Below are 24,915 nucleotides of genomic sequence, written 5' to 3'. Positions count from 1 at the left end.
ACCACTCCTGTCTTGCCCATCCCCAGCCCCTGGCAACCACGGGTCTGCTTTCTGTCACTACAGTTTTGCCTTTTCTAGAGTTTCACATACGTGGGATCATACAATATATAGTTTTGGGGTCTGGCTTCTTTCACTTAGCATGTTTGTGACATCCATTGTGTCATGTCTATTAGAGCGTTTTTCCTTTTTGCTGCTGCACAGCATTGTGCTGCATCCATGTGCTACTGTTTGCTCGTTCATTGACCATTTGATGGATATGTGGGTTGTTCCCTTTGGGGGGAGGAACCCTTATGAATAAAGCTGCTATGAACACTCATGTCTAAGTCTGTGTGTGTGTGGCATCTTTTCAAAAGAAGGGGGAACGCTGGCTCACTCCCGCCCAAAGTGGTTGAGGGTTGATGAGGAAGTTGGGAAAGCCCAAGGGGTAAAGAGAAAGGGATATAGGCCAGCCTGGCCACGGGCCGCTGGGACTGCCAGAAACCTCTCTCCACTTGACCACATCGTGCTCAAAGGTCAGGGACCAGGAGAGGGAAACCGATGTGTTTACTTCCTGTCTCCATGGTGCTGGGAGAGCTATTCTTGTTCTGAGTGTGGGGTGAGCTGGGATGTACTCCCCGCTGCCGCAGTCCTGTTGACATTATTCCTTGTCAGAATGGCTCATTTCCAGTTCGTTCCATCTACCCTCCCTCTCATAGACCTCCATGACCCACCTGGATCCAGCCCCCAGTTACATACCAGGGCCCCCCGGACACAGGGTCCCTCAATCCCAGGGCCCCTTTATGGGTCTCCAGTGGTTTTGTATGTGCCCATTCCCATGCCCCCCACCCCACAGTGAGGCAACAGAAGCAGGCCATCACCCTGCTCAGCAGCCTGGGGCTCAGAGAAGCTGAGAGACAGTAGAGGGTGGCACAGCCTCCTTCCACACCTACAACCACCCTCCACGGAGAGCAAGCCATCAGCACCCCTTTCCACGAAGATGTCTGGCCTCCACTCTCAGATGAAGAGAGGGAACACTCAAACCCTAAGATTCCTCATAGCCCAATAGACAACAGCTCAACAGAATTTCAACAGAATTTTAATTACACACATATAATGAATACTATGCATCAGGTATTGATCAAATAACTTCACAAATATTAACTCATTTAGCCTTATGCTACTCTAATGAGGCAGGTAAAATTGTTACCCCCATTTTATAGATGAGGAAACTGGAGCACAGAGGGGTTAAGTAACTGGCCCAGGGTCACACAGCCAGGAAGCCCAAGAGCCAGGAGTTGGCTCACATTTTCAGACTCTGAACTCTGCTGCCTACGGATTTGTAGGTTTCCTTCTATTTCCAATCATTAAATTATCCTAACAGTTTTATTGAGATATAATTTATATACCATAAACATCATCCATTTTAAGTGTACAATTTAACAGTTTTAGTAAACTTACCAAATTGTGCAACCATCACAACAAGCCGACTTTAGAGCATTTCTATCACCCTAGGAAAGATTTTTTGTGCCCTTTTGCAGTCACTGTTGGTTCCAACCCCCGCTTGAAGCAACCACTAATCTTTCCATCTCTGTAGATTTGTCCTGGAAATTTCATATACCTCGAATCATACAATAGGTGGTCTTTTGAGTCTAGCTTCTTTCACTTAACGTGATGTATTTGAGGTAGATCCATATTGCAGCATGTATCTCTCCATTCCTTTTTGTGACCTAATAATATTCCATTGTATTGATTTACTGCATTTAGTTTATCCATTTACCAGCCGAGAGGCTTTTCCATTGTTTCCACTTTTTGGCTGTGATAAATAGAGCTGCTATGAACATCTGTGTACAAGTCTTTGAGTGGACATATATTTCTCTTTCTCTTTAGGTATATGCCTTGGAGTGGAATTGCTGAGTTTTGTGGTACATTTATGTTTAATTGTTTTAAAAACTGCTAAATCTATTTCCCAAAGTGCTGCACCATTTTCCATTCCACAGCCATGGATTTTATCAACTGTGAGGTCCTGATACAAATCCTAGGGCCACCCATACAAGCAGACAGAGCCCAATTTAGGGTCCTGGAACCAGCCTAGGTGTAAAATGAAGCCCTCTGGGGACGATGGGTGGGGGGACTAAGTCAAGCTCAGCCTCTCTCCAGCTTCTGATGTCTGAGAAACAGGTGGGCAAGAAATCAGCTGTTCTACTTTCTAATCCAGAAAAACATTGCCCTCTGGGACCTAGAGCACTCGTTAGGGGAAAATCAGCAAAGCGGCGATAATGCCAAAAGGAAAAACAGAAACACACTATGGAGATGTCAAGGGCGATCTCACCAAAGGAAGAAAACCAGCTTGAGAAGGCAGCAGTAAAGGCGGTTGGTCTGCAGCTCCCATGCTCCGGAAGCCTTTAGTTCCCACTGCCAGCATCCTCAGAGCCCTTTCCGACTCCCTCGGAGGCCAGCGAGAGGATAATGGGGTGATGGCAAGGGGGAGCCCCAGGACTCAGCTGCCTGTGGCTCTGAACAGACAGTGCTGGTCCAGCCGGGGAAGGCCTGCTCCAGAGCTGCACTGCCAGAAGAAGGAAGGAAGGGACGCTGCTGCCCCCCTGCCAGCCAGGATAGCTCTGAGTGTCACCAGCTCTCCAGTTTGTGCCACATGTTATCTAAGGAGTCATTTCACTATTTAATAAAGAGACCCAGCTTTTGATGGAGAGAATTTGACGTATCTGGCAGCAGCTGCAAAGGACAGAACTTTATAATGATGGCACATGGTGGGTGTCTACACACACTACTGCCTGCCCAGCTTCCTCCTGACACATCCCCTCCATGGACGTGCCATGGGAGTGAAACCGACATGGCACTGCTGAAACACGCAGAGTGCACAGGGATGGCAGAGGGGCCATGCCTTGCAGAACGGAATGGGCCTCTGCTTGCTACCGAATGCCATGTGCTCAGGCTGGGTGGTAACTGTACTGAGTCGAATTATGTCTCTTCAAATTCATGTCCATAAGGACCCTGTGAAGGTGCTATTTGGAAACAGGGCGTTTGCAGGTATAACTAAGGTAAAATGAGGTCATATTAGATTACAGTGGGCTGTAATCCAGTGACTGGCATTCTTTTCTATAAGAGGGAAATGTGGATACAGACACAGAGAAGATACCGTGTGAAGACACAGAGAGAAGCCCATTTGAAGACAAAGGCAGAGGCCGGGGTGATGAAGCTATAAACCGAGGGACCCCAAGGGTTGCCAGGAACCGCCAGAAGCCAGGACAAAGCAAAGTAGGATCCTTCCCTAGAGATTTCAGAGGGACCATGGCCCTACTGACACCTTGATTTTAGACTTGTGACCCCCAGAACTATGAAAGAATACATTTCTGTGGTTTAAAGCCACCCAGTTTATGGTGCTTTGCCACGGCAGCTCCAGGAAATGGAACAAAAGCCAAGCCCAGGCTGCAGGCAATAAACTGTCCATGCTGGCAGGTGGCAGAGGGGGAGGGAGAGGCAGAGAGGGCCGCATGGAGGAGGCACCTCCTTTAGTTGTGCCTGAGGTTCGGGCAGAAGGCCCAGAGAATAGAAGTGAAACTAGAGGCTCAGCATGGCTCCTGGTAGAATTGGCTTTAATGGCTCAAGTTTTTTCATCTTTGCTTCTTCCAACGTGCCTGGATCAGGTACTGCACACAGTAGGTGCCCATTACCTGCTTAGTGTTTATGGATGAGCTCTGCATGTGGGAAAACAGATGATGTGACTGGCCAGCTGGGCTGGAGAGAGCTAGCCCAGCTTTATTTAAAAAGCCATTCAGAGGCGGCTGCTATGTGCTGAGTTGGCAGAGAAGCATCAGGCCTCTGAAAGTCATCAATAAAGAGCCGGCTTACCGAGGCCACATGCTGAGCCCGTAGTCCCACTCCTGAAGCTGTGGCTTTGACCTAAGCAGGACCTGAGACATGAAATTGCTTGGCTCTTCCCAGTAGCCAGAGCCACGGAGCAGAGAAGTGAGAGACCAGCCACAGAGGAGGGTGGGTATCTGTGTACCGCGTGGGATTCTGTGTGGCAGTGCCAGGCCTGGCATGGAAGTCAGTGGTCAGTGCTGGGGCTGGGGGCTTGACTGAGGTGTTGACGGGCCTGCTGACCACCTGTCATGACCTGCCGTCTCCTGTTAGGAGCTAGCTGGTACCGGGCAGCGAAGTCCCTCTGTGAGGATCTAGCATGACCAGTCCACTGAAATTCCTTCAGGCACATAGAGGACTTTATAGTCTACCTGGCTTCCTCCCAGGACCCAGGGTAAGTCTCTTCACTTGGCACTGTGGGGTGAGGGGATGTCACACAGCCAAGCTGGACTGGAACCCTGGACGTTTGTGCCCACAGAACCCGGCTGCTGCTTCACAGGATGCTGTGGGCTGCATGAGAACTCAAGGGCCAGTCCCCACCACTCCTCCACCAGCCCCTGGGTCAGCTTCCCCAACTGCAAGGCCTTAGGGTGCTGAGCAGGGAATGGTTTGGAGCGATCAGAGTCTGCAGTGAGTGGGACCATGCACAGCTTGATGCCGAGAGTTTGGCTGCTTGAGGAGGCTCTGGGCATTGACCATGTTTGCTCTGGGCAGCTGTGAACCCACATGAAGCCAATAGCAGCAGAAAGGGCCACTATGTGGGGACATGTTGGTAGCTCTGTTGCCCTCTCTCTTTCCCAGGATTGGCTCAGTTGGGCAGCGGGCGAGCTAGAGAAATGGGAATGAGCCTCCACATCAGCCTGACACCGGGTATTAAATCACTGCACCGAGTACGTCAACACAACGCCCAGGTGACTGCTGGACAGTAAGGTCACAAGGCCCTAGAAAGTGGCAGAGTGGCTGGACTTTGCTATCTGGTCTGTATCTTGTGTGAGAGCTTGAGACTTAGAGGAGTCCGTGGGGCACACGGAGGTGAACTTAGTCCCAGATACTTGTATGGACGCTGTCATGGGACACCAGTACTCAACAGGTAGGTGCTCTCCAGGGGAGCCCATGACACCGGCCTGGCTAGGGCAGGCCCTAGGGACTTTCCAGAACTGGCCTGAGTTCCCGGCTTCCTAAGGAACAATGCTGGGAGGAGGGGAGCAGTGGGACCCCAGCTATAGACAGTACATCCTGTCCACAGGCTCACAACGGGCTTTGAAATAAACAAGTGTCGCTGTCCCGAATTCAATTTCTATTTTCCTTCCACAGGGAGCTCTCAGCTGCACGCTCCTGGCCTAAGCAGACCTTCTCAGAATGGCCAAACTGCCTGTCCTCAGGAGCCAGGACTCCAGCTCAATCTTAGGTACAAGATTCCAACGAAAATCTTGTGGGGAATAGAGGCCACATTCTGTCCCTGCATGAGGCCTCTGGGGTTCCCTGAGAACCTGTTTCTAGCTCTCTAGTGGATTTCAGTTTACAGAACTCTCTACTTCAGCATCCCTGGGTCCCAGGGCTGAAGTTGCATCTCAGAACCTGAGGCCTGAAGGCCAGGGCAGGTTTGACAGAGGGGCAGGGCCATCTGATGCCATCTGAAGAGCCCTAGGGCCAGTCCAAGCCTAGACCATCTCCACTGTGGGAGAATGGGGTGTAGGTCTGGAGACAGAAAGGGGCCGACCCTCTTTCTCTCTACATGGGTTATGGCTGCACAGTTACTGGCTGGATGACCCACACTGGGCCTGGGCCTGGGCCTCTAGCCCTCCTCTGCCTCAGTTGCATAGTGAGAAGGAGTGACCACAATCCTCTCCTTCCCCTACGCTAAGCAGCAGCCTGGGTGGCTGGGGCAGGGCAGCTTCCCTGGCTGAGTCCATTGTTTTAAAGGACAATCTTCTCCCCCTCTCCCCTCCTTGGTGGTCTGCCATCAGCCCAGGCACAGAAAAGAACATCTAACACAGGCTGGAATGGGTCACAGGCACAGGCTTTATCAGGCGACAAGGATCATCGATTGGCCATGAACCACAGTCCTGCGGGTGAAGAACAAGCCACAGCTGGAGCATCAATACCTGGGGATCTTTGTGATGGTGTCCAGAGAGTCCAGACCACTGAGAAGGTGGGGCCACAGTGGATGAATACTAACTGGCAGGCCAGGTTCTGCCAGTGACCCCAAGCAGAGCACCAGCCCCTGTGGCCGCCTACCCCGTTGTACCCTCTGCTCCTATGTCACTCGACTCAAAGCAGGTGGGAAGCAGGAGGCAGGGAGCCGGCATCAGGGTGCAGAAAGGGCAGGGAGGGGACAAAGCCCAAGGGAGAGCTGGGGCCACCTCTCTGAGGAAGACCTGGCCCTATCCCCTCCCCACTCCTACCGAGACCGTCCTCTGTAGTCAGCAAGGGACACAGGGCCTGGGGCTAAGTGCTGGGAAGGAGGGATGGGTGTGAAGGGGGAAGGCAAATAGGTGGAGCCCGGGCTGGAGCTGTCCCAGAGCCTGCTCAGAGCCCTGGGGAGGGAGCTGACCCTCTGAGCCTGGGTTAAGACAGAGGAAGAGGAAGTCAGCTCTCGACCCCAAAACCACCAGTTTCCTCTCAGTCTCGCACTGGTGGAGTGGAAACTGCTCAGGACAGGGCAGCACAGCTGGAGAGGGACGTGATCAGATGCAGGACAGAGCAGACAGGTCCTAGCACGGGCCAGGAGCTGGAGACACTCCACACTGATGGCTGCAAACCACCCGCACCATCAGCTGGGGGGTCCCTCAGGGCTGGCTTTGGTGTCTATCAGAAAAGGGTCTGGGGTCCTAGTCCCACCTGCCCAATGCTTCTGCCAGGCAGGACAGGGCCAAGGAACAATAGTGGTTGCATTTCATTTAAAACTACTGTTTCATTAAAAAGCAAAACAAAACAAAAGAAAAAACTAGCTCTGAACATGAAGAATTATAACCAAGAAAGACAGCTTGACATTTTTTGCTTTATTAAACATCATTCACTGAGAATTTCCAAAGCACTCTGTGGTGCCCAGACCTGTGTGCCAGGGCTCTGGGGGTCAGGAGAAGTCTAAGGCACGGGCCCTGCCCTGACGCATGGCTTCTTCTCCCTGGGAAGGCAGCTCCACTGGTGAAAGGCCACTGACCAAGTCCAGACCCTGAGGATGGTGAAGGCCTTGGGACAGAAGCCTGAGAGCATCACGCCCCACTGGCAGTGGGAGGCACTGCAGGGTGGGAGCCCTGCCCAGGCTCCAGGCTGAGCTGTGGGGAATGCTATGACCCAGTTTGTGAGAGCTGTAATGACGAATGTTGGCTCTGTGCCCAGAGGCCCAAGAAGGCCATGGACTGGGCTGCCCTTTCCTGGGAAAGGAGAAGGGAGGAAGAACTGGAGCCTGGCAGGGCCGTTTGTACCCTGGAGAGGCAGGGCTGGGCCTGACTTCTCCCTTTAGAGCTCGTATCAAGAGGAGGCTCAGGAGAGACTTGCATCAGAACACTCCAGACAGCTGATCTCCCCCTCAGCATCCCTCAGCATCCCTCTCCTGGGAGACCCACCCAGACCCTGCAGGCCCCTGGCAGCCACGAGGAGCAGAAACCCTGGAGTAATTTGGCTTGGGGACCCCCCCCAACCCCAGGCCCAGGCCAGTCAGTCACCCAGTCTGCTGCTTAGGGTAGGGGAAGGGGAGGATGCTGATCACTCCTTCTTACTATGCGAACAGAGGCAGAGGAGGGCTAGAGGCCCAGTCCCAGTTTGTGTCTGTGCTGGGACTGGCAGAACCCAAGGGCATGAAGCTCCCCTGCCCCATGCAACACCTCGCTGGGGCCCCACATGTCTTGCTTCATCCTTGGGGCTGGGCTCCTGGTTGGCAAGGCACACCCTCCCTCCCCTCCATGTCCATGGGGAGGGAGGTTCCTAGGGTGAGAGCCACTCCCGCAGCCTGCAGGGTTCTACTTTGGCCCCACAGCCCAGGAGAAAATGGAACCATGCAGTTCTGGGTGCTGTGACCCAGGTTTCTACTTGGCCTCCCTCGGGGGTGGGGAGGTTCTGACCCTGCAGGGCACAGTCCCCTCCCTTCACACAGATGTCCCCACAGACAGGCCTGCTGGGCCAGGGGCCAGCATGGAAGCGTCAGAAGAGGCTGGGGGCCGCCTGGGCCGGTGTATCGTGGTCCCGGATGTACTGCAAGATGTCCATCTCGTCCATGGCTTGGATCTGCTCCTGCGGCTTCTGCTGCTCAGCCACAGCTTCAGCCAGGCCCGCTTTGCGGGGAACAGCTGGTTTTCTGGGTATCGCCGGCTTAGCTGCCACTGGTGGCTTGGGCTTAGGCTGGGGCTTGGGTTTAGGCTCAGCCCCCAGGTTCAGAATCTGGTCCAAGTCCTCTTCAACTCTAGGGAACCACAGGGAGGAACCCTGAGCATAACACTGCTATCCCGTGACAGGAACAAGACCCCAGGCAATGCCACTGCCCTCAGGGGGCTGGGCAGCTGCAGGGAGCCCAGCCTGGGCCAGGTCAAGGCCCTGCCCCATTCCACTCTGGCCCCTCCACCCATCCTGCCCAGAGGAGACACGAAGGCCAGGGCTCTCCTACCCTCCCACCCACAGCAAAGCAGGCACAGGGCAGGCCCCACGCAGCCTCCTGGGAGTCGGTCTTCAGGTGACCCCACTTGACACATGCTGGCTTCTGTAGGGGGCTTTCCCTCCAATCCCTTCAGAAATAACCACCAGCTACCATGTACAGAGTTCCCGCTCTGTGCCGAGCACTTCAGACATATTTCATCCTCAAAACACCACTCCGGGGAGGCATGACTGTGTTTCCATCCTGCAGATGAGGACACTGGAGTCCCAGGAGGCCGAGTGGCCCTGAGGGGATGGTATGTGACAGTGCCTTTGTTGGGAGGAACAGGACATCGGCCCTCAGAAGCTGAGCCCTCATCCAAAGCAAGTTCAACCAGAGAAAGAATAACCAGGGGCGCTGAGCCACGGTGGTGCAGCGTTGGCCCGCCCACAGTGGGCCTCTGTGGGCCACATGGGTGCTAGACAGAGCCCAGCGAGAGCTGAGGATGGCCTTGGCCAGGGCCCACCAAGACTCTGTCATGACCCCAGACCTCTGATCTTCCACTGGTGGGTGGGAAAAAAGCCCCGGTAGTGTTACAGTCACTCAGGACCATCCCTGGGTACTGAGGGCAAGAAATAGGCCAGGCCACTGATTCTCCAGAACTTGATTTCTGGAGACCAGATGCATAGTGGAAGACTCATTCAATCCATTCCACCCACTCAGCCCTGTGCTGAACACCTGTGATGGCCAGACATTTCCACGTTCATCAACCCATTTAATAATCTCCACACACTGTGTACGCACAGAGATTAGCCCTGTTCTACAGATGAGAAAACTGAGGTGTAGAGAGGCAAAGGGCCTTGCCCTGAGACCCACAGCTAGTGTGAGGATGAACAGGACTTGGCCTGCATGTGGCTGGTTCTCTGGGGTGTGTTCCCCTGCGGGGGGCACCTGGACTCCAGTGTTAGGGCGAGGTTTCCCCTTGTGCTAACAGGCATCTCTACGTCTATCGCTCAGTCATGCTGGAGTCCGGTGAGGGAAGGCACAGGTACTGAAGGCAGCAGACCTAGAGCGCCCACTTGGTCTCTACAAGCGTCAGCTTCCTCATCTACAAGCAGGACTAACAGTGTCACTGGCACTGCTGCGCAGAACTGCGCACAGAAGCACAGCACTGCGGGTGGAGAACTGGCTTCTGTTCCTCACCCTGCAACTCCTCCATCAAGTGGCCTCAGGCCACTCCTCCCTGGTCCTCAGTCTCTTCTATAAAGTGGGATTGTATTTGCTCTACCACCCTCACAGGGATTCTTACAAGGATCAAATAAGACAACACAAGGAAATTAGTTTCCAAATGTACAGGAAGGCTGTATGTACTGATGTCTACTGACAGCAGGGGCTGAGCAAGCGGGCATAAGACACAGAAAAACAGCACCTCTATCTACAATGGGGACACCCCCAGCCCAGTCAGGCAGGGGCCACGCAATTGCAAAGGCCTGGAAAGAAGGTGTTGAAGTCCAGAGAAGGGAGTGAGCCCTTGGGCCAGAGCAGGCTGGGAAGGCCTCCTGGGAAGGTGGGCCTTTTCAGAAGGGTGAGCCTGGCATGAATAGGGGAGAGAGTCCTGGAGAAAGGAGCAGAGAGCAGAGGTCTGGAGGTGGGAATGAGAATGAACAGGAAGAACCAGGCAGGCTCATGAGCAGTGGCTTCCTGCCCTGGGGCAAGGCCGGGCAGGGATGGGGATAGAGAGGAGGTACATTTGATCAGGACAACTCCTGGCACTACCAGAGAGCCTGTGTGAGTACAAAGGTGCCCAGCACAGCACCCCTGGGGTGGATGCCTGCCTGCAGCCAGCTGTGGAAGGAACTCTGGACATCCTGCCTGCTTCCTGGGTCAACCTCCTGTGATGGGGCACAAACCCCAGAGAGAGAATTCAGAGTCTGTTTGGTCGGCAGAGAAATGAATAAAAGGTGTCCTTGAATAAACCCAGAGGGACTGGCCCAAGCCAGGCCTTCATAGACAGATCAGTTGTCTTAGGGTAGAGGCGATTTCAGGAGGTATCACTCATGGCTGGGCTGCTCCTGGCCACCTCAGGTCAGATGTGCCGGAGCTCCCTCCAAGTGGCGGCCCTTCCTTGACGTCCCCGGGGCAGGTGCCAGCTCCACTGGCATAATGTGGCCTCCACTGAAGGCTGAGGGGACCTGGGAAAAGCTCACAGGGACTGAATTATCCTCAAATAGGGGCCCTTTGGAAAACAAAGCAGTCGCTAGAAGCTTATGTCAGATTTCAGGATTATCCTGCTTGGCAAAGCAGTGACTCTTTGGAACTAATCAGCAGCTGGATTTGCTCCCAGGTGGGAGGTGTACATGGGTGGGCAGCCACGGTGGGAGGCGGCGTAGCTGCTCTTGGGACACAGGTGGCTGCAAGGCACCCCTTTTCCTAGCACCCTATTTCTGAGTCATGACTAGGACTAGCTCTCACTAGCACAAGGTCTAGCTCCCTTCTCTTCCAGGCCCAGCTGGTGTGAGGTCAACCAGAGAGGGGTAAGGGAGCTCTAAGACCCTGGCCCCATTCCGTCTCCCAGGGTCCCTGCGGAAGACAAGACTCACCTAAACATCTAGACTAGAGACCCTGCCCTGCTGTGGCTGCACAGCCAGAAGGAACAAAGGCTTCTCAGTCTCAACACGCTCAGTGTACACCCCACGCTGCCTCACGGCTGTCACGGCTGAGGCTAGTGACAGAATGAATGAAGGGGTGAAAGCATGAAGGAATGAATGACTATCAGAACGTTCTTTATTATGAGGAAGCCCAACTACTCCCTGGATAGTCACAGGGCAGACACAAAGAATGAATGTGGTTCCTGCTCTCAAGAAGCTAATCCTAGTGTTACAGCTCTTTTTGAATTTGCCTGAATTTTAGAAGAAGAAAAGCAGCTAATCCTTTCATTAGCAGATGTCTGCTAAAGTGAAGGTGGGGGTGCGGGACCCACACCTTTTGAGCAGGGATTCCCCAAGCACTCTGTGGGACGCTAAGGGGCACCACAGAGGGAAGGGCCCAGGGACGAATGAGAACGTGAAGTGCCGTGTGGTGCTGGCTCGCACACTACCAGCCCTGCTTCATATGGCTTTTCCCCAATTCATCAGGCCACAGAGCCCCTTTGAAGGTAGCCTTTGACCACCCCACTGTACCATGTTCCACAGAACACAGGTTGGGGAAGTAACAGATTTAGAATAAACTAGGCCAGAAAGGTCCCACGAGAACCACCCCACTGGGACACATGGACTCCTAGACACGCTCGGCCTGGCCCTGCCATTCCCCAGGCCGACTCTAGTATTCCATTTCCCTGTGCCTCAGTTTCCCTCTAATAAAATAACAATCCTGGTTTCTCCCAGCCTGCCGGGATGTCAGGAGTGAGGACACAGGATGAGAGTGAACAGATGCCAGGGGCCTTGGGGACATGTAAATACCAGAAGCAGTCACGGTGACTCAGGCTTGGCGGGCACTTGGAGGGCTGTCTAATAGCCCGAGGCTGCTAATGAGGGGTAGAGATGACAGTCTCCAGGGCCTGCATGCCTTGGTGTCACATAAGCCATTCCTGGAAAGAGGCGGCCTGGCTTCCTGTGAACCCCAGGCACAGTCCTGTGTCCTGGAGCGTGGAGGAGAAGCTGGAGACATGCACAACACTGAGCCTGCTGAGAACATGGCCAGTGGAGGTAAACGCCTGGGGAGAACTGGGGGGCTGGGTGGGCAGGCAGATCACCCAGCCGAGTGCTCAGACAGTCCCTAATGAAGTGGAGAGGCCAGGGCAGAGCAGGGGCCTCAGCCACGTGGCCTCCCACACTCGATTTCTTATAATATGGAGAAAATAACATCTACTTTAGGGGGGCCGTCGTGAGGATTACGTAGGAGAGCACATAAGGAGTCTGGCTTACTGCACACACAGCAAGGACTCAGGAAATAGGAGCCATCTCAGGCACAGGTTCTGCCAATCGACCTCCATGTGACAGATGAGGCCTCATTCTCCCTTCCTTCTGTAAAAGCTGCTGACCGGGCCCTCCGGCAGACAGGCCATCACCAGGACACCTGCACTTTGACCCCTCTCTGGGTGGGCTGCATTCTGCCATGAGTCAGTTTAAGTTGTTCCCAAACCTGCTTGTGCCAGTTATACCTGCTCTTGCAATTATATAATTTAATTATTCTTTACATAAATTGTTAAAATATGATTGTGAAAGAAAGACTGGTTGTGCACACAAAGTTCTCTCTTTCTGGAACTAGCTGAGCAGCCCTGGGCTGCAGATCCTCCCCCTGAACCCCCTTCACTGCCTCTCACCCAGTGTGCACCCACAGGTTTCTACTTTTCACAGGTCTGGGGTCCTCCCCTCAGAGGAGGCTGGGGCTGAGACTGGGCAATGCCCCCAAACAAGCCGGGCCCTTGGCTCTGTCCAGGACATTCTCAGAGCTGGCCAAGCGCCCCTGGGGACAGGGGGTACCTGAACAGTTCCTTGGAGGCGTCCCTGTGGCCGAGGCGGGGCGTGGGCCCTCCACTCTCACAGGCGGCCGGCAGCAGGAGGGAGTCACCCAGGGGCACGGCCCCGCCGAGGTCAGGATCGTCAAACAGCATCAGGGCTGTGGGAAGGCAGCAGCAGGGGGGTCAGGGGAAGCCCTGGCCTGTCCTCAGCCACCCAAGGTACAAGGTGGAGAAGGCCTGGCCCAGCCTCCTGGGGCACCCAGCAAGGGATAAGGAAGAAAATCAGAGAAGTGGACCAGGTAGGGGCAGGAGGAGGACGAGGACAAGAGCTCACAGAGGCCTGGGACAGCTGTCTGCCTTGGCCTCAACCGCCTGGCACCTGGGCCAGAGTCAGCCAATGGCATCACTCCGGTTGCAAGTCCTCATGGGCTTCCTACTGCTCTTAGGAGGTTATAGCCTCTTGGGCTCACTGCGCCAGGCATCTCGCCATCCAGTCCAGCTGATCTCAGTGCAACCCCTCAACTGCACCCGGCCTTCAACAAGCATTTACTGAGTGCCACCCACCAGCGTGGGCCGCTCTCTCTCTGCTGGGATGCCATGGCTGCTCTCTGCTGGGGTGACATAGCCACTCTCTGTCTGTCGTGATGCCATGGCTGCCCTCTGTCGGGGTGCCATGGCCACTCTCTGTTGGGGTACCATGGTCACTCTCTCTGCTAGGGTGCCATGGTCACTCTCTCTTCTGGGGTACCATGGCCACTCTCTGTTGGGGTACCATGGCCACTGTCTGCTGGGGTGACATGGCCGCTGTCTCTCTGTCAGGATGCCATGGCCACTCTCTCTCTGCTGGGGTACCATGGCCACTCTCTGCTGGGGTACCATGGCCACTCTCTCTCTCCGCCGGGGTGCCATGGCCGCTCTGTCTCTGCTGGGGTGCCATGACATGTGGCTGCTGCCTTCAGGAAGCCTGGGTCTTCTCCCCGCACCCTCTCACGTGTGAACTGATCGGGGCTGCCCTTGGAGAATGCCGATCATGGCCACTATACCTGGAGTCCTCTGCTTCCATAAGGCCAGCAAACTCTACTGACCTTCCAGGATCCAGCTCAAGGAGGGCCCCCACCCCACCCCAGGAAGTCTTCCAGGGAGTCCTATAGGAATTGATGCCTCTGCTCAACCTGTCATAACTGCTGCTGCTCTGTAACTGTCAGGTGATGACCTGCTTCCCCAGGGGCCCCCAAGGCCCTCAGGATAGGGACTAGGGCCAGGGACTAGGTCTCACTCCTCAGCATGTCCTTGGGCCTGGCCCTCAGTGGGGGCTCACCAAGTATGGGCTGACTTAGTGGGTGGCATCAACTCCCCTCACTGGAGGGTGACCTGGGCATGTGAGGAAAGGGACCCAGGGATGAGTGGAGATGTCCCAAGGCCACTCAGTTTTCCCTCTGCCAACTCGGCACAGAGCCCTCCAGGGGAGTCCATGCAGGCGACACATTCCTATTAAATCCAAACCTACAGTCACACACGTGCCCCAGGCAGGCCCTATCACTTTCTACACAAACGGTGCCTGGAAGCCCAGGGCCCAAATCTGCCCACAGATGTCATGGAAGCACTTCTCGAAGCAGCAAAGAACAAAGAAAACCATCCTCCTCTTCTGTGGGATGTTGACAGGAAACACACGGCCCGGGAATGTTCCAGGCTGTGGGGAACCAGGTGTGAGGCTCAATTCCTCCAGCAGGAAAGCTCCCTCCAAAGCGGAGTCTATATAACATCTAAATAGGACAGGGGAGATGAGTCCTGTTCACGCCGGGTGAGTCTACACCCTGTCTGGTGACGGAGCTGGACACTGAGAGGACATCAGGAGCAGACCCTGGGGCTCTACTTACGGTCCATGGATGACACATCCTCTGAGGGGCCCTGCGGGAACTGCTTCCTGCCCGGGCCAAAGAGCCCCTGGTCAGGGTCCACCTCCTCATCAAAGATGGTGAGCCGGGGCGAGGGCTTGGCTTTCATGGCCACTTTGGGATGCTTCTTGGGCTTCTTGGAGCTGGAGAATCACAGACAAAGCACAAGGTGAGGATTTCCCACAAGTGTCCAGGTGGCCCGGTCACACCCACACAGGTGCTGGGCCCTGCAGCGGGGGTGGCTGGATGCCATGGGCCAGAAAAGACCAGGCCAGAGGGACCAGGGAAGGCCTGGAGAGGGCCACCCAGAGCAGTCCAGGCAGGTGGAGCTGAAGTCTTTCTGAAATCTCTAATAGATGGTCACACAGCCAAGGGAAGGGCAGGTCCTCCATCCCAGGGGAGAAAAGCAGGCCAGCGAAGGTGGTTGGGGAGCAGGTTTCCTCAATGACAGAGTGGTAAGGCCCCTGCTACTGTGGGCAGCTGTGCCCCGTGTTCAAGAAATGACCACTGTCAGGAGCAGGTGGCTGCCAGGACTGGACACCGGCTGCCAGACAACCCCGGCTCTTAGATGTCTTCAGGCCCTGAGTCTGCCATGCGGTCACAGGCCAGAGATCGCGCTCCCATTCGGAAGGTGGAGAGAGCTGCCTAGTCTGAGTCTCAGCACTTGGGGGCCAGGCTCAGAGAACCACACTCCACAGCCACTCAGAAATGAGGATGGACCTGGTCTGGAGCCACAAACGTCAGGACTAGGACTCAGGAGGGCAGAAAGCAGCCTTGGTAAGTGCCTTATTGTTTTCTTTGCATGGTAAAACCACTATTGTTCTAGTTAACACTTGGGTTCTGCGGTGCAGCCCCCTTTCAGGAAGCCTCTCTGGGACTTGCCCACCTCCCCCACTCCGGCTCTGCCACCGCAGGTCCCATTACAGTGCACTTGGCTCTGCCAACCCAGGTCCCACTACAGTGCACTTGCCGACTGGCTGAGGAGGTCCTGCTCTGCGTCAGATCCTGCTGTGAGAAACCAGGACAGGGCAGGATGGAAGCTTCTGGGGTGTGGGAGTACTTTAGTTTTGATCCAGGTGGTGGTTCCGGGCTGGATAAGTAAACATGCCTGGAGCTGAATGCTCAGGATCTGTGTCCATCACTGTAAGTGATACGGCCAGGAAGGAAACACCTGATTTTACTTTAATCACTTTAACAGCCATTCAACCCTTGCTGGTGATGCCTGTTAGCCATTTTAAGGTTCCTGAAAATGATGAGAATGTGCCCTTTACTGGAAACTGAAATTCCGTGTGCCTGTCTCTCTGGCGGGCAGTTCCACTGGACTGAGGTCACCATGTGAGGTCACCATCTGAGCTCATGTTGGTAACACTCTGCGGCAAAACTGCACCGAGGCTGGCCTACACAATGATACAGATTAACCAATGGCAGATAAAAATAGCAGAATGGCCCTGGGTGCTGGAAGGGGCAGGGCCCTCCAAGGTGACCATTCCCACAGTCTGGAGTCTGAGGTCTAGCAGAATCCCAGTCACCCAGCAGAGGCGAGGAGAAACTGTGAAGGCCAGGAAGGCTCCCTGCCAGAAGGCTGCAGGACCGAGCAACCTCTGAGGAAACATTCTCATTCAACAAATGTTGAGTGGTCCAGAGAAGCTGAGTGTCTGCCCAAGGCCACACAGTAGGGATGGGACAGGCAGCCTGGGTCTAGATTGAGGATGGTCATACTTGTGGTCTTATCCTCGTCCCCTCCAAATGTCCCATGAGGAATTTGATATAGGATGGGGCAGGGACAACAGGATTGATCCTGCCGTTCTCTGGGGAGAAAGTGGCATGTTTCAAGGGTAGTGACGGGGAGCAGAGACGCAGTGGCAGGGACTGCTCCAGGAAGGCCCATCTGCCTGGTCCTGTGCTTTCTCCACCCAGCTCAGGCCATGAGGCACCTCCTCTGCTGTGCACCACCCTCAGGCCCTGCCTGTGGTGCTGGAGGTGAGGTGGAGGGAGCCTGGATTCTCCACCCTACGGGCAAGTGCTTTCCAGAAAGTGCTTCTGCTCCTCTGAGACCTGGAGGAGCCAGGACTCGCCTTCTCTTACTCAGACATTCTCCCCTTTATTCTCACAAATCAGGCAGAGCCAGCTCATCTCTCATGACTCCTAGGAAGTGGGTGCCAAACAGGGGCCATGGTCTCCTGGGGCAGACAGCAAAGCTGACCCCAGCCAAGACCCACTGAGTCAGAAACCCCAAGCAGGCCCAGGAGACTGTGTTCAGTCTCCTGAGGAATTGCACGGTCAGCCAGGCTTGCAGCTGCTGTTCTGCCCGATGCTTCTCTCCACTTCATTCCCCATCTCCGCTGCCCTTTGCATGGCCCTTACTCCTGGACCCAGCAGGCACTGTGGTGGGGAAGGGTGGAGAGCTGCCCCAGCCCCTACCCAGGTGGCAGCTCTCAGGGAGGGCAAGTCTGAGGCTGCTCTGCAGCCTCCCCCAGCAGCAGCTCCACACCACACCCCCCACTGTCCCCTCAGAAACAAGCAGGCCCTGCCTGGTTCCTGGGGATCAAACTTGCATTGTACCCAGCCACGGGCCCCTCGGGGAAGGGGAGCAAGAGGCTTTGCATTGACCAGAAATCAGAGGGCGCACAGAGGAAGAGAGCCATCTGAAGAACAAAGGAAGCGAGAGAACAGGCGCAAGGAGGTCTCTCTGGAGGAGCTGTGATGCCCCTGCCTACGCCTGCTCCAGGTCCTGACAGCACACAGGAGGCCTAACTTCCCTTCCATGTGAGTTTTCTCCTCCAGCTGGATTCGGTCCTTGTTTCTCTCCCTAGAGACATGTTTGCCCTTTTGTTATCTTAAACTGAAATTAAGTGGATCTACAGCACATGCGGGAGGCTCAGGCATGGTCTGTACCCTACCCCACCCCACCCGTGCCACCTGGGCTGCCTTCCTTACCTCCCCAACTCTCCAGACCCATCTCCAGGGGAATCAAAGAAGCAGGAAATATGGAGTTTTATGCCTAAAAGCCCCAGGGTCCTGTACTGAGCAGCCCAAAACTTTCAGGCTCTGGGGACTTAGTAATGTGCCTGGTCCAGAACAGATGCCTTGATAAACTCTGGATGAGAGGATGGGTGATGGTTGGAGGTGGGGAGGGATGGACAGGTGGAGGACAGGTAGGCAGACAGCAGGGTGCCGGCACATCTCCATCTCAGGATTCTGTTAACCTATTCCCCAAGGCGGGAGGGCCAGGGAGGGAAGAGGGATAGGCTCCCAGCCCCAGTCTCAGACAGCGCCCTATGTGCGGAAGCCCCTCCTCCAAAGATCTCCTGACCGACTCCACTGGCCTTGCCACCAGGCCCTCAGCCACTCTATGAGCAACTCATTCCTTCTCTTGTGAGCACCTTTGATGGCCAGCACTCACTGAGAACCTCCCACCTGCAAGAACTGTGCTGGGGACGAGGGAATAAAGATGAGGACGAGCTGCCGCTGTCCCCAGAAGCTCATGGCAGAGCAGGGTCACACAGAAACTTAGAAACAATAGTAAACAAAGAGTTTACTATTGCTACCAAAGAGATCATTATGGTCGGACAAGGTGGCTCACACCTGTAATCCCAGCACTTTGGGAGGCTGAGGCGGGTGAATTTAAGAATAAAATACGAAAAGTACTTTAGTTTAAAGTAAAAAGTTTGCAGGAGGCCAGGAGTTCGAGACCAGCCTGGCAAAGATGATGAAATCCCATCTTTACTAAAAATACAAAAATTAGCCCAGCATGGTGGTGCATGCCTGTAATCCCAACTACTTGGGAGGCTGAGGCATGAGAATCGCTTGAACCCAGGGGATGTGGGTTGCAGTGAGCTCAGACCACGCCACTGCACTCCAGCCTGGGCGACAAAGCAAGACTTTGTCTTGGAGGGGAGAAAAGAAAGGAAACTGTTCATTAGCACACAGGGTGTTCCGCTCTGTGATGGCAGAGTATAGAGGACAGAACCAACCAAGCCTGAGGGCTCAGGGAGGACGTGATGTGGAGACAGGAAGTGAACTTGGTGGAATGAGAGCTAAATAATAGCATCTCAGGTACAGGACCTGTGAGTCACACTGTGAGGGTCTGCAGGGGGCATGACTAGGACATAGCTGGGAACCTAGATTCCTCTTGGTGAAAAGGGACCCCTTAGGCTTGCAGCAGACGTAGTGCCGTGAGGGAACAGGCTGAGCCAGGTCTCTCCAGGGAAGCTTTGCTCATGGTCCATAGAAGAAACGACCGGAGCCCGGACTCAGGGAGCAGTGGTGGTGCGAGGGGAAGACAGGCCAGGAAGAACTTCAGAGCTTATAAATCTGGACAGTTAAGGTGATCAGCTGGCAGAAAGGAATTGCCACTGATCTCAGTGAGGGGGTCAGTAATTCCATATGAGTGGTGCGTCACTCAGCCCCTGAGCCATTTCTTCACCCTTCTCCTAGCACAAACACCTCAGGGTTGTCATAAGCACAGAGTCGGGTCAGGTTGCACACATGTGCTATCACTCGGGGGCCCCTCAATCCTCTCCTCCCTGGTCCTCCTCCTCCTCCATTCCTATATCAGCATCCACCCAGCCGTCTGCAGGCACAGGGCCCAGCTCTGCAGTGCCCACCCTCCAGCCCGCCCTCTGCACTGACAGGAGACAAAGCCCCTCACTGACTGGAGGTAGGGTGTCTTCTCCCTTCACTGGAAGGACAGTGGGCCATGATTAGAATCTTGTCACCAGGGATGGGGCAACAGGGGCTTCAAAGAGAGGTCTGCAGGGAATAGGACTGGAACTGCAGCTCCTGGCTTCCTGGTGAGCACAGGGTCAGCGGAACTAGTGCAGGCCATGAGGGACACCAAAACATGAGCTGGACCCACAGAGGTTGCAGGAGGTAGGTGGGGTGCTCCTGGATGGGTTGCAGGAGGTAGGTGGGGTGCTCCTGGATGGGTTGCAGGAGGTAGGTGGGGTGCTCCTGGATGGGTTGCAGGAGGTAGGTGGGGTGCTCCTGTGAGGGTTGCAGAGGTATGGCTGGGGTGGCTCATGGATGGGTTTGCAGGAGGTAGGTGGGGTGACTCCTGGAATGGGTTGCAGGAGGTAGGATGGGTGCTGCCTGGATGGGTTGCAGGAGGAGGTGGGGTGCTCCTGGAGGGTTGCAGGCCACAGGGCTGGTATGTTCTTGTTGCATGGGCACATAGTGTCCAGACACGACCACGCCACTTTCCCTGCTGTCCTGTTCCTGACAGGGCAGACGACACGGCAGACCTAGGGCCCACGTTCTGCAGGCAGGCGTGCAGCATACGGGGTGAGAGGCGGCAGCTGCCATGGCTGACAGCTCCAACGCTCAGACAGGCTGAGCAGCAGCCCGGCTCCCTGTGGTTCAGGCAGTTCTGGTGACAGTGATTGACACATAAGAGCATCCACCACTGTGGCCACCCAGGGGGCCTGTGGCACCATTCCCGATGTGCCCACCCACGCGGCAGACCACCAATGGACACCAACTGCCCAGAACCAGGGTGTACATGTGTGGCAGAGGCATCTCCTAGACAAAGCCAGCTCAACTGGGTCTGAACAGAAGACAGCTGATCCTTCCACAACCGAGACACATGGACAGCATGAGTCTTCAAAGCCAGGGTGCAGCTGAACCAAATATGGAAATCCACCTCTTTCCAATGATGCAAACTGCCTGCTTTAAACTAATGCACTTTTCATACTTTATTCTTAAATTCAGCTGTTTGGTGTCTTTTTGTGTTTTGGATTTTTGTTTGTTTGTTTGAGACAGGGTCTCTCTCTGTCACCTAGGCTGGGGTGCACTGGCACGATCACGGCTCACTGCAGCCTCAACCTCCCAGGCTCAAGTGATCCTCTCACGTCGGCCACCCCAGTAGTTGGGACACAGGCACACACCATCACACCTGGCTAATTAAAAAAAAAATTTTTTTTGTTGAGATGGAGTCTCGCTTTGTTGCCCAGGCTGGTCTCAAGCTCCTGGGCTCAAGTGGTCCTCCCGCCTTGGCCTCTCAAAGTCCTGGGGTTATAGGCATGAACCACTGTGCCTGGCTGGTTTTATTTTGCTTTGAGAAAATTCTCAGAGTCCCAATAAATGGACTTCTGAAATTCTTGACAGGACAATGTTATTTGCAACAGTAATGGGCTTCCATGGAGAAGCAATCACAGGAGTGAGAATCACCTGAGGACTGGCACTAACCCTGGGTGTCCAAGCCAGCCTCATTGGACAGGGGCTTCAGAGAAGGCCTGGATGGAAAAACGAGCAGAGTCACAAAAGCTGTGCTCCGGGCAGAGAGAAAAGCCCTGTGAAAACGGCAAGGTGTGCAGAGCCTGGCAGAATGAAACTGCCCAATAGCTAGGCAGCAGGTACATGGAGGGTCTGTGGGGATGTTGGCCACCTCCAGCGGGGCCTGGGGAGATTCTGGCCTTTGCTGAGAGAAGAGCAGTGGAGGGGGATGTAGGAGAACTTGTATAGGATCTGGACCAGTCACTCAACTTCCCCAACCATGTTTCCTTACTGGGGGTCAATGGGAAGAAGGAGGCAACTGACAGAAATGCTTTGCAAGCTGCCAAGTGGGTCCCGTTTGCAAGTCAGCGCAGGGCCGTGGCAGAGGCCTGGGGTCCCAGGAGCTACCTGGTGATGTCTAGGCTCACTTATGCCTTCTACTCAGCAGACTTCACTCGGGGCCTTAAAAAGCAAATAGGGCCAGGCCACGTACAGTGGCTTATGCCTGTAATCCCAGAACTTTGGGAAGCTGAGGCAGGAAGATCACTTGAGCCCAGGAGTTCAAGACCACCCTGGGCAACATAGTGAAATCTCACCTCTACAAAAAAATAGACAAAAGTAGCCAGGCATGGTAGTGCGTGCCTGTAGTTCCAACTATTTGAGAAGCTGAGGTGGGAGGATCACTTAAGTCTGGGAGGTTGAGGCTATAGTTAGCTGAGATCACACACCCTGTACTCCAGCCTAGGTAAAAGAGTGAGACCCTATCTCAAAAAAAAAAAAAAAAAAATTGGGGCCAGCCTGGGTGGTCATCATGAATGTTTATCATTTGCTATGGTCCCCAGAGTCACATTCCAAGGACCTGTTTCTCAACACCCAGAGCCCATTTTCCAGGTCACTGAGCTCTATCTTGAGGGACCAGGACTCAGTGACAATCCCACCTGAGCTTGTGGGTGATGACATTTCTCCTTCTCTACAATGGGGCCAGAGACTGCCCCTCACCCATCCTTGCTCCAGCATCACCAGGGAACCACGTGGGTCCCAGCTGCAGGTCTCTGCAGCCCACGTTCTACAGCAAGTGCCAGTCCCCCCAAGAGTCTGAATACACAAAGGGACAATGGCCAGGCCACATGTAAAGGTGGAACTCTGACCCACAGCCTGCAGTAACCTGCCCAGGAAGCCAGACCACAGCCTCTATAGCAATCAGCCCCAAATGGCCAAGATTTGATCAATAACCGCCAACTTTCCTAAAATTTTCCCCATTTCCAGGTTAGTAGCACCATCCAAAGAAAGCCCCACTTCCCGCTCACAGAGGACAAAGGATGCCCCACTTCTCATTGGCTGCTTCTGGATTCCCCATGCCAACAACCTCCAATCAGCATGTATCTGAGCCTTCCCTTTCATCTGCTTCAAAGTGTCCCACTCTCCTGCCTCTTTGCATCTTTGCCAAATGCAGGTGATGGTGGCCGATACCTCCCTGGTCGCGGTAAGCTCTGAGCAAACAGCCATTGCTGGTTCTCACGTGAGCACTCCTATGCCCCTGATCCACTCCAAATGGTGACACGACCGGCAGGCAGCTGCTGTCCTTGCAGTGGGGAATGCCCGTCACCCATGTCATCAAAAAACGAGAGCGAACAGGTGAGGGCTGAGAAGCACAGGTGTTGGACTGGGGACAAAGGGAAAAGTCCTGGGCCAGCAGTCAGGAGACCCCCAGCTCTTGCTCTCATGCCTTCCTGTGTGATCCTGGGAAGGTTCCTCCGTTGTAACAACAGAGCCTGGATCTGATCTGCAGTCCTCAGAGTGTAAAGACTCTGTCATCCTAAGAGTGTTGCTACTTGCCAGACCTTGACACAACAGGTCCTGGGGGAGCCTGAGGCAGGAGAATGGCAAGTATGACCTCCCAGATTTCTCTCTCTCAAGGAACCAAGCAACCACGGAATCCCACTAAGGATTCAGATAAGCAGGCTCCTTCCTCTAGGGCCAGGGCTGCCCCACCTCCAGAATTGCCTGCTCTAGGAAGCAGTAACAGGTGACAGGTGTACTGGCGCTCCTGGAGGGAGGTAAAGTTATAGTATGCACATCACAGGGTCCTGATACTTGCATAACAACTCTAGGAAGCAGAAAAGCTGCCTTTTATATTCATATTTCAACTGTTGTTTAAATACACAAAGACCTCTTTAGAGCAAAGTAAATCTGGAATAGTGGTAACATTTTACAAAGGAACTTTCCTGTAGTGCTTCGTCTCATTTTATCCTTTCAGCCACTGGGCCTCTACTTTACCCCCACTCTACAACGAAAGGGACAGACTCAGAGAGGTACAGCAACGCACTCAGTGTCTACCAGCTAGTGAGTGGCAGAAAGGGGATTTGAACCTGGGACTGCCCATCTCTAACCCTGCTCTTGGAGTAGCCACACATCCTGGGGTTGTGTGGGGTTTCCAGCTGTCCCACGCACTGTCAAACCATACTCTAAGGGGCCCTCGCCTTCTGCAAAGCTGCCCAGGGTTACCCCAGGAAGTGAAGCTGAGGCTGGAGGGACAAAGATTCAGTCCTCACTTGTCCCAACCAGGGGAAATCCTACTTCAGCCTGTTTTATGTACTGGGATTCTGGATGATACTTCTCTTGAGCCAAAGGTTTTGCTACTGAATTTAAAAAGCAGAAACCACTGGTACATCTGTTGTTCCTAACAGCCCATTTATTCAGGCAGGACTTCGTGCAATAATCTATTTTTTTGTTTGGTTGGTTTTTGCTTTGTTTTATTTTGTTTTTGAGACAGAGTCTCACTCAGTCACCCAGGCTGGAGTACAGTAGCATAATCTCAGCTCACTGCAACCTCCGCCTCCTGGGTTCAAGCAATTCTCCTGCCTCAGCCTCCCAAGTAGCTGGGATTACAGGCATGCCCTACCACATCCAGTTAATTTTTGTATTTTTAGTAGGGACAGGGTTTCACTATGTTGGCCAGGCTGGTCTTGAACTCCTGATCTCAAGTGATCTGCCCACCTTGGCTGCTCAAAGTGCTGGGATTACAGGCATGAGCCACTGCACCCTGCCAGGCAGTAATCTGGATGGGGAAACGCAGTTGGCATGCACACTGTGCTGCTGTGATCACTGTGACAGCCTCGGTGGAGTGCCACCTGCGTGATGCTGCAGGGCAGCTGTGGCATCTGCCTCCTCCTTTCCTTATGGCTTTGGGTCCCCAGCCAGGCCAGGGCTAAGTGCTGCACAGGTGCAGGGTGAGGTCAGGCCCAGTCATCCTGGCTCATGGCCCCCACATGAACCCCAGGATGGCACCGCAGAGAACTCCTAGAGCAGGTGGGCCAGCAGACGAGGGAAAGCCCAGCCCGAGCAGGAGGAGCTGGGGAGTAGTCACTACCGGAAGTGCCTTCCGGACACGCCCTGTCCTCAGCCTGCTGTGGGCGGCGGATTGTGGTGATGGCTGACCTGCTGCTCTCCACACCTGTTTCCTTTCTGGCATTTCCAACACTTTACTGGAGTTTGGTTGCTGGGAATTCTTAAACAGGAGCTTGCAGAACCAACTCAAAAGCTTGTTAAAACACAGATTCTGGGGGCCCTACCCAGATCTGAGGGGGGCCTGGAATCTCTCTCTCCCAAGCTTTCAGTGGCCCAGAATCCCTAGGTGGTCTCTGCTGCGCTGGTGGCATCAGGGGAGCCCTGGGTGCCCAGGCTCAGGCTGGAATGAATAGAGGTGCCAAGCCCTTGTGCAGTGGTCGGGATATTCGGCAAGAGGCATCCTTGGGGGAGCAGCTCCAGGGCACCTCAGGAGGTAGGGCTGAGGCCCTGCTGTCCCCACAGAGCTCCCCTCCACGGCTCACCTTAGGGGACCATCTTGCTGCTAAATCTTGGGTGAGCAAATCTGGGAGCACCTGGCAATGTGCCAGCATTCAAAACCACAGAATCATCCC

General features: G+C 54.5%; 1 protein-coding gene across 1 annotated transcript in view; it reads right to left on the bottom strand.

Moving 5' to 3' along the window:
- Positions 1-6,831: 6,831 nt before the first annotated feature.
- The window catches only part of HS1BP3 (HCLS1 binding protein 3), a 34,314-nt gene continuing 16,230 nt past the window's right edge, over positions 6,832-24,915 (bottom strand). Inside the window, exons 5-7 of the mRNA XM_017876838.1 lie at positions 14,765-14,925; positions 12,910-13,045; positions 6,832-8,260 (exon numbers count right to left, since the gene is read on the bottom strand). Of these exons, the coding sequence (XP_017732327.1) occupies positions 8,002-8,260; positions 12,910-13,045; positions 14,765-14,925 (556 nt within the window). The 3' untranslated portion in view covers positions 6,832-8,001. The remainder of the gene's footprint in view (positions 8,261-12,909; positions 13,046-14,764; positions 14,926-24,915) is intronic.

This window comes from Rhinopithecus bieti, unplaced genomic scaffold (assembly GCF_001698545.2).
Source record: "Rhinopithecus bieti isolate Rb0 unplaced genomic scaffold, ASM169854v2 scaffold_7681, whole genome shotgun sequence".
In the NCBI taxonomy this organism is placed as follows: Eukaryota; Metazoa; Chordata; class Mammalia; order Primates; family Cercopithecidae; genus Rhinopithecus; species Rhinopithecus bieti.
This window is presented reverse-complemented; position numbering and strand designations above follow the sequence as displayed.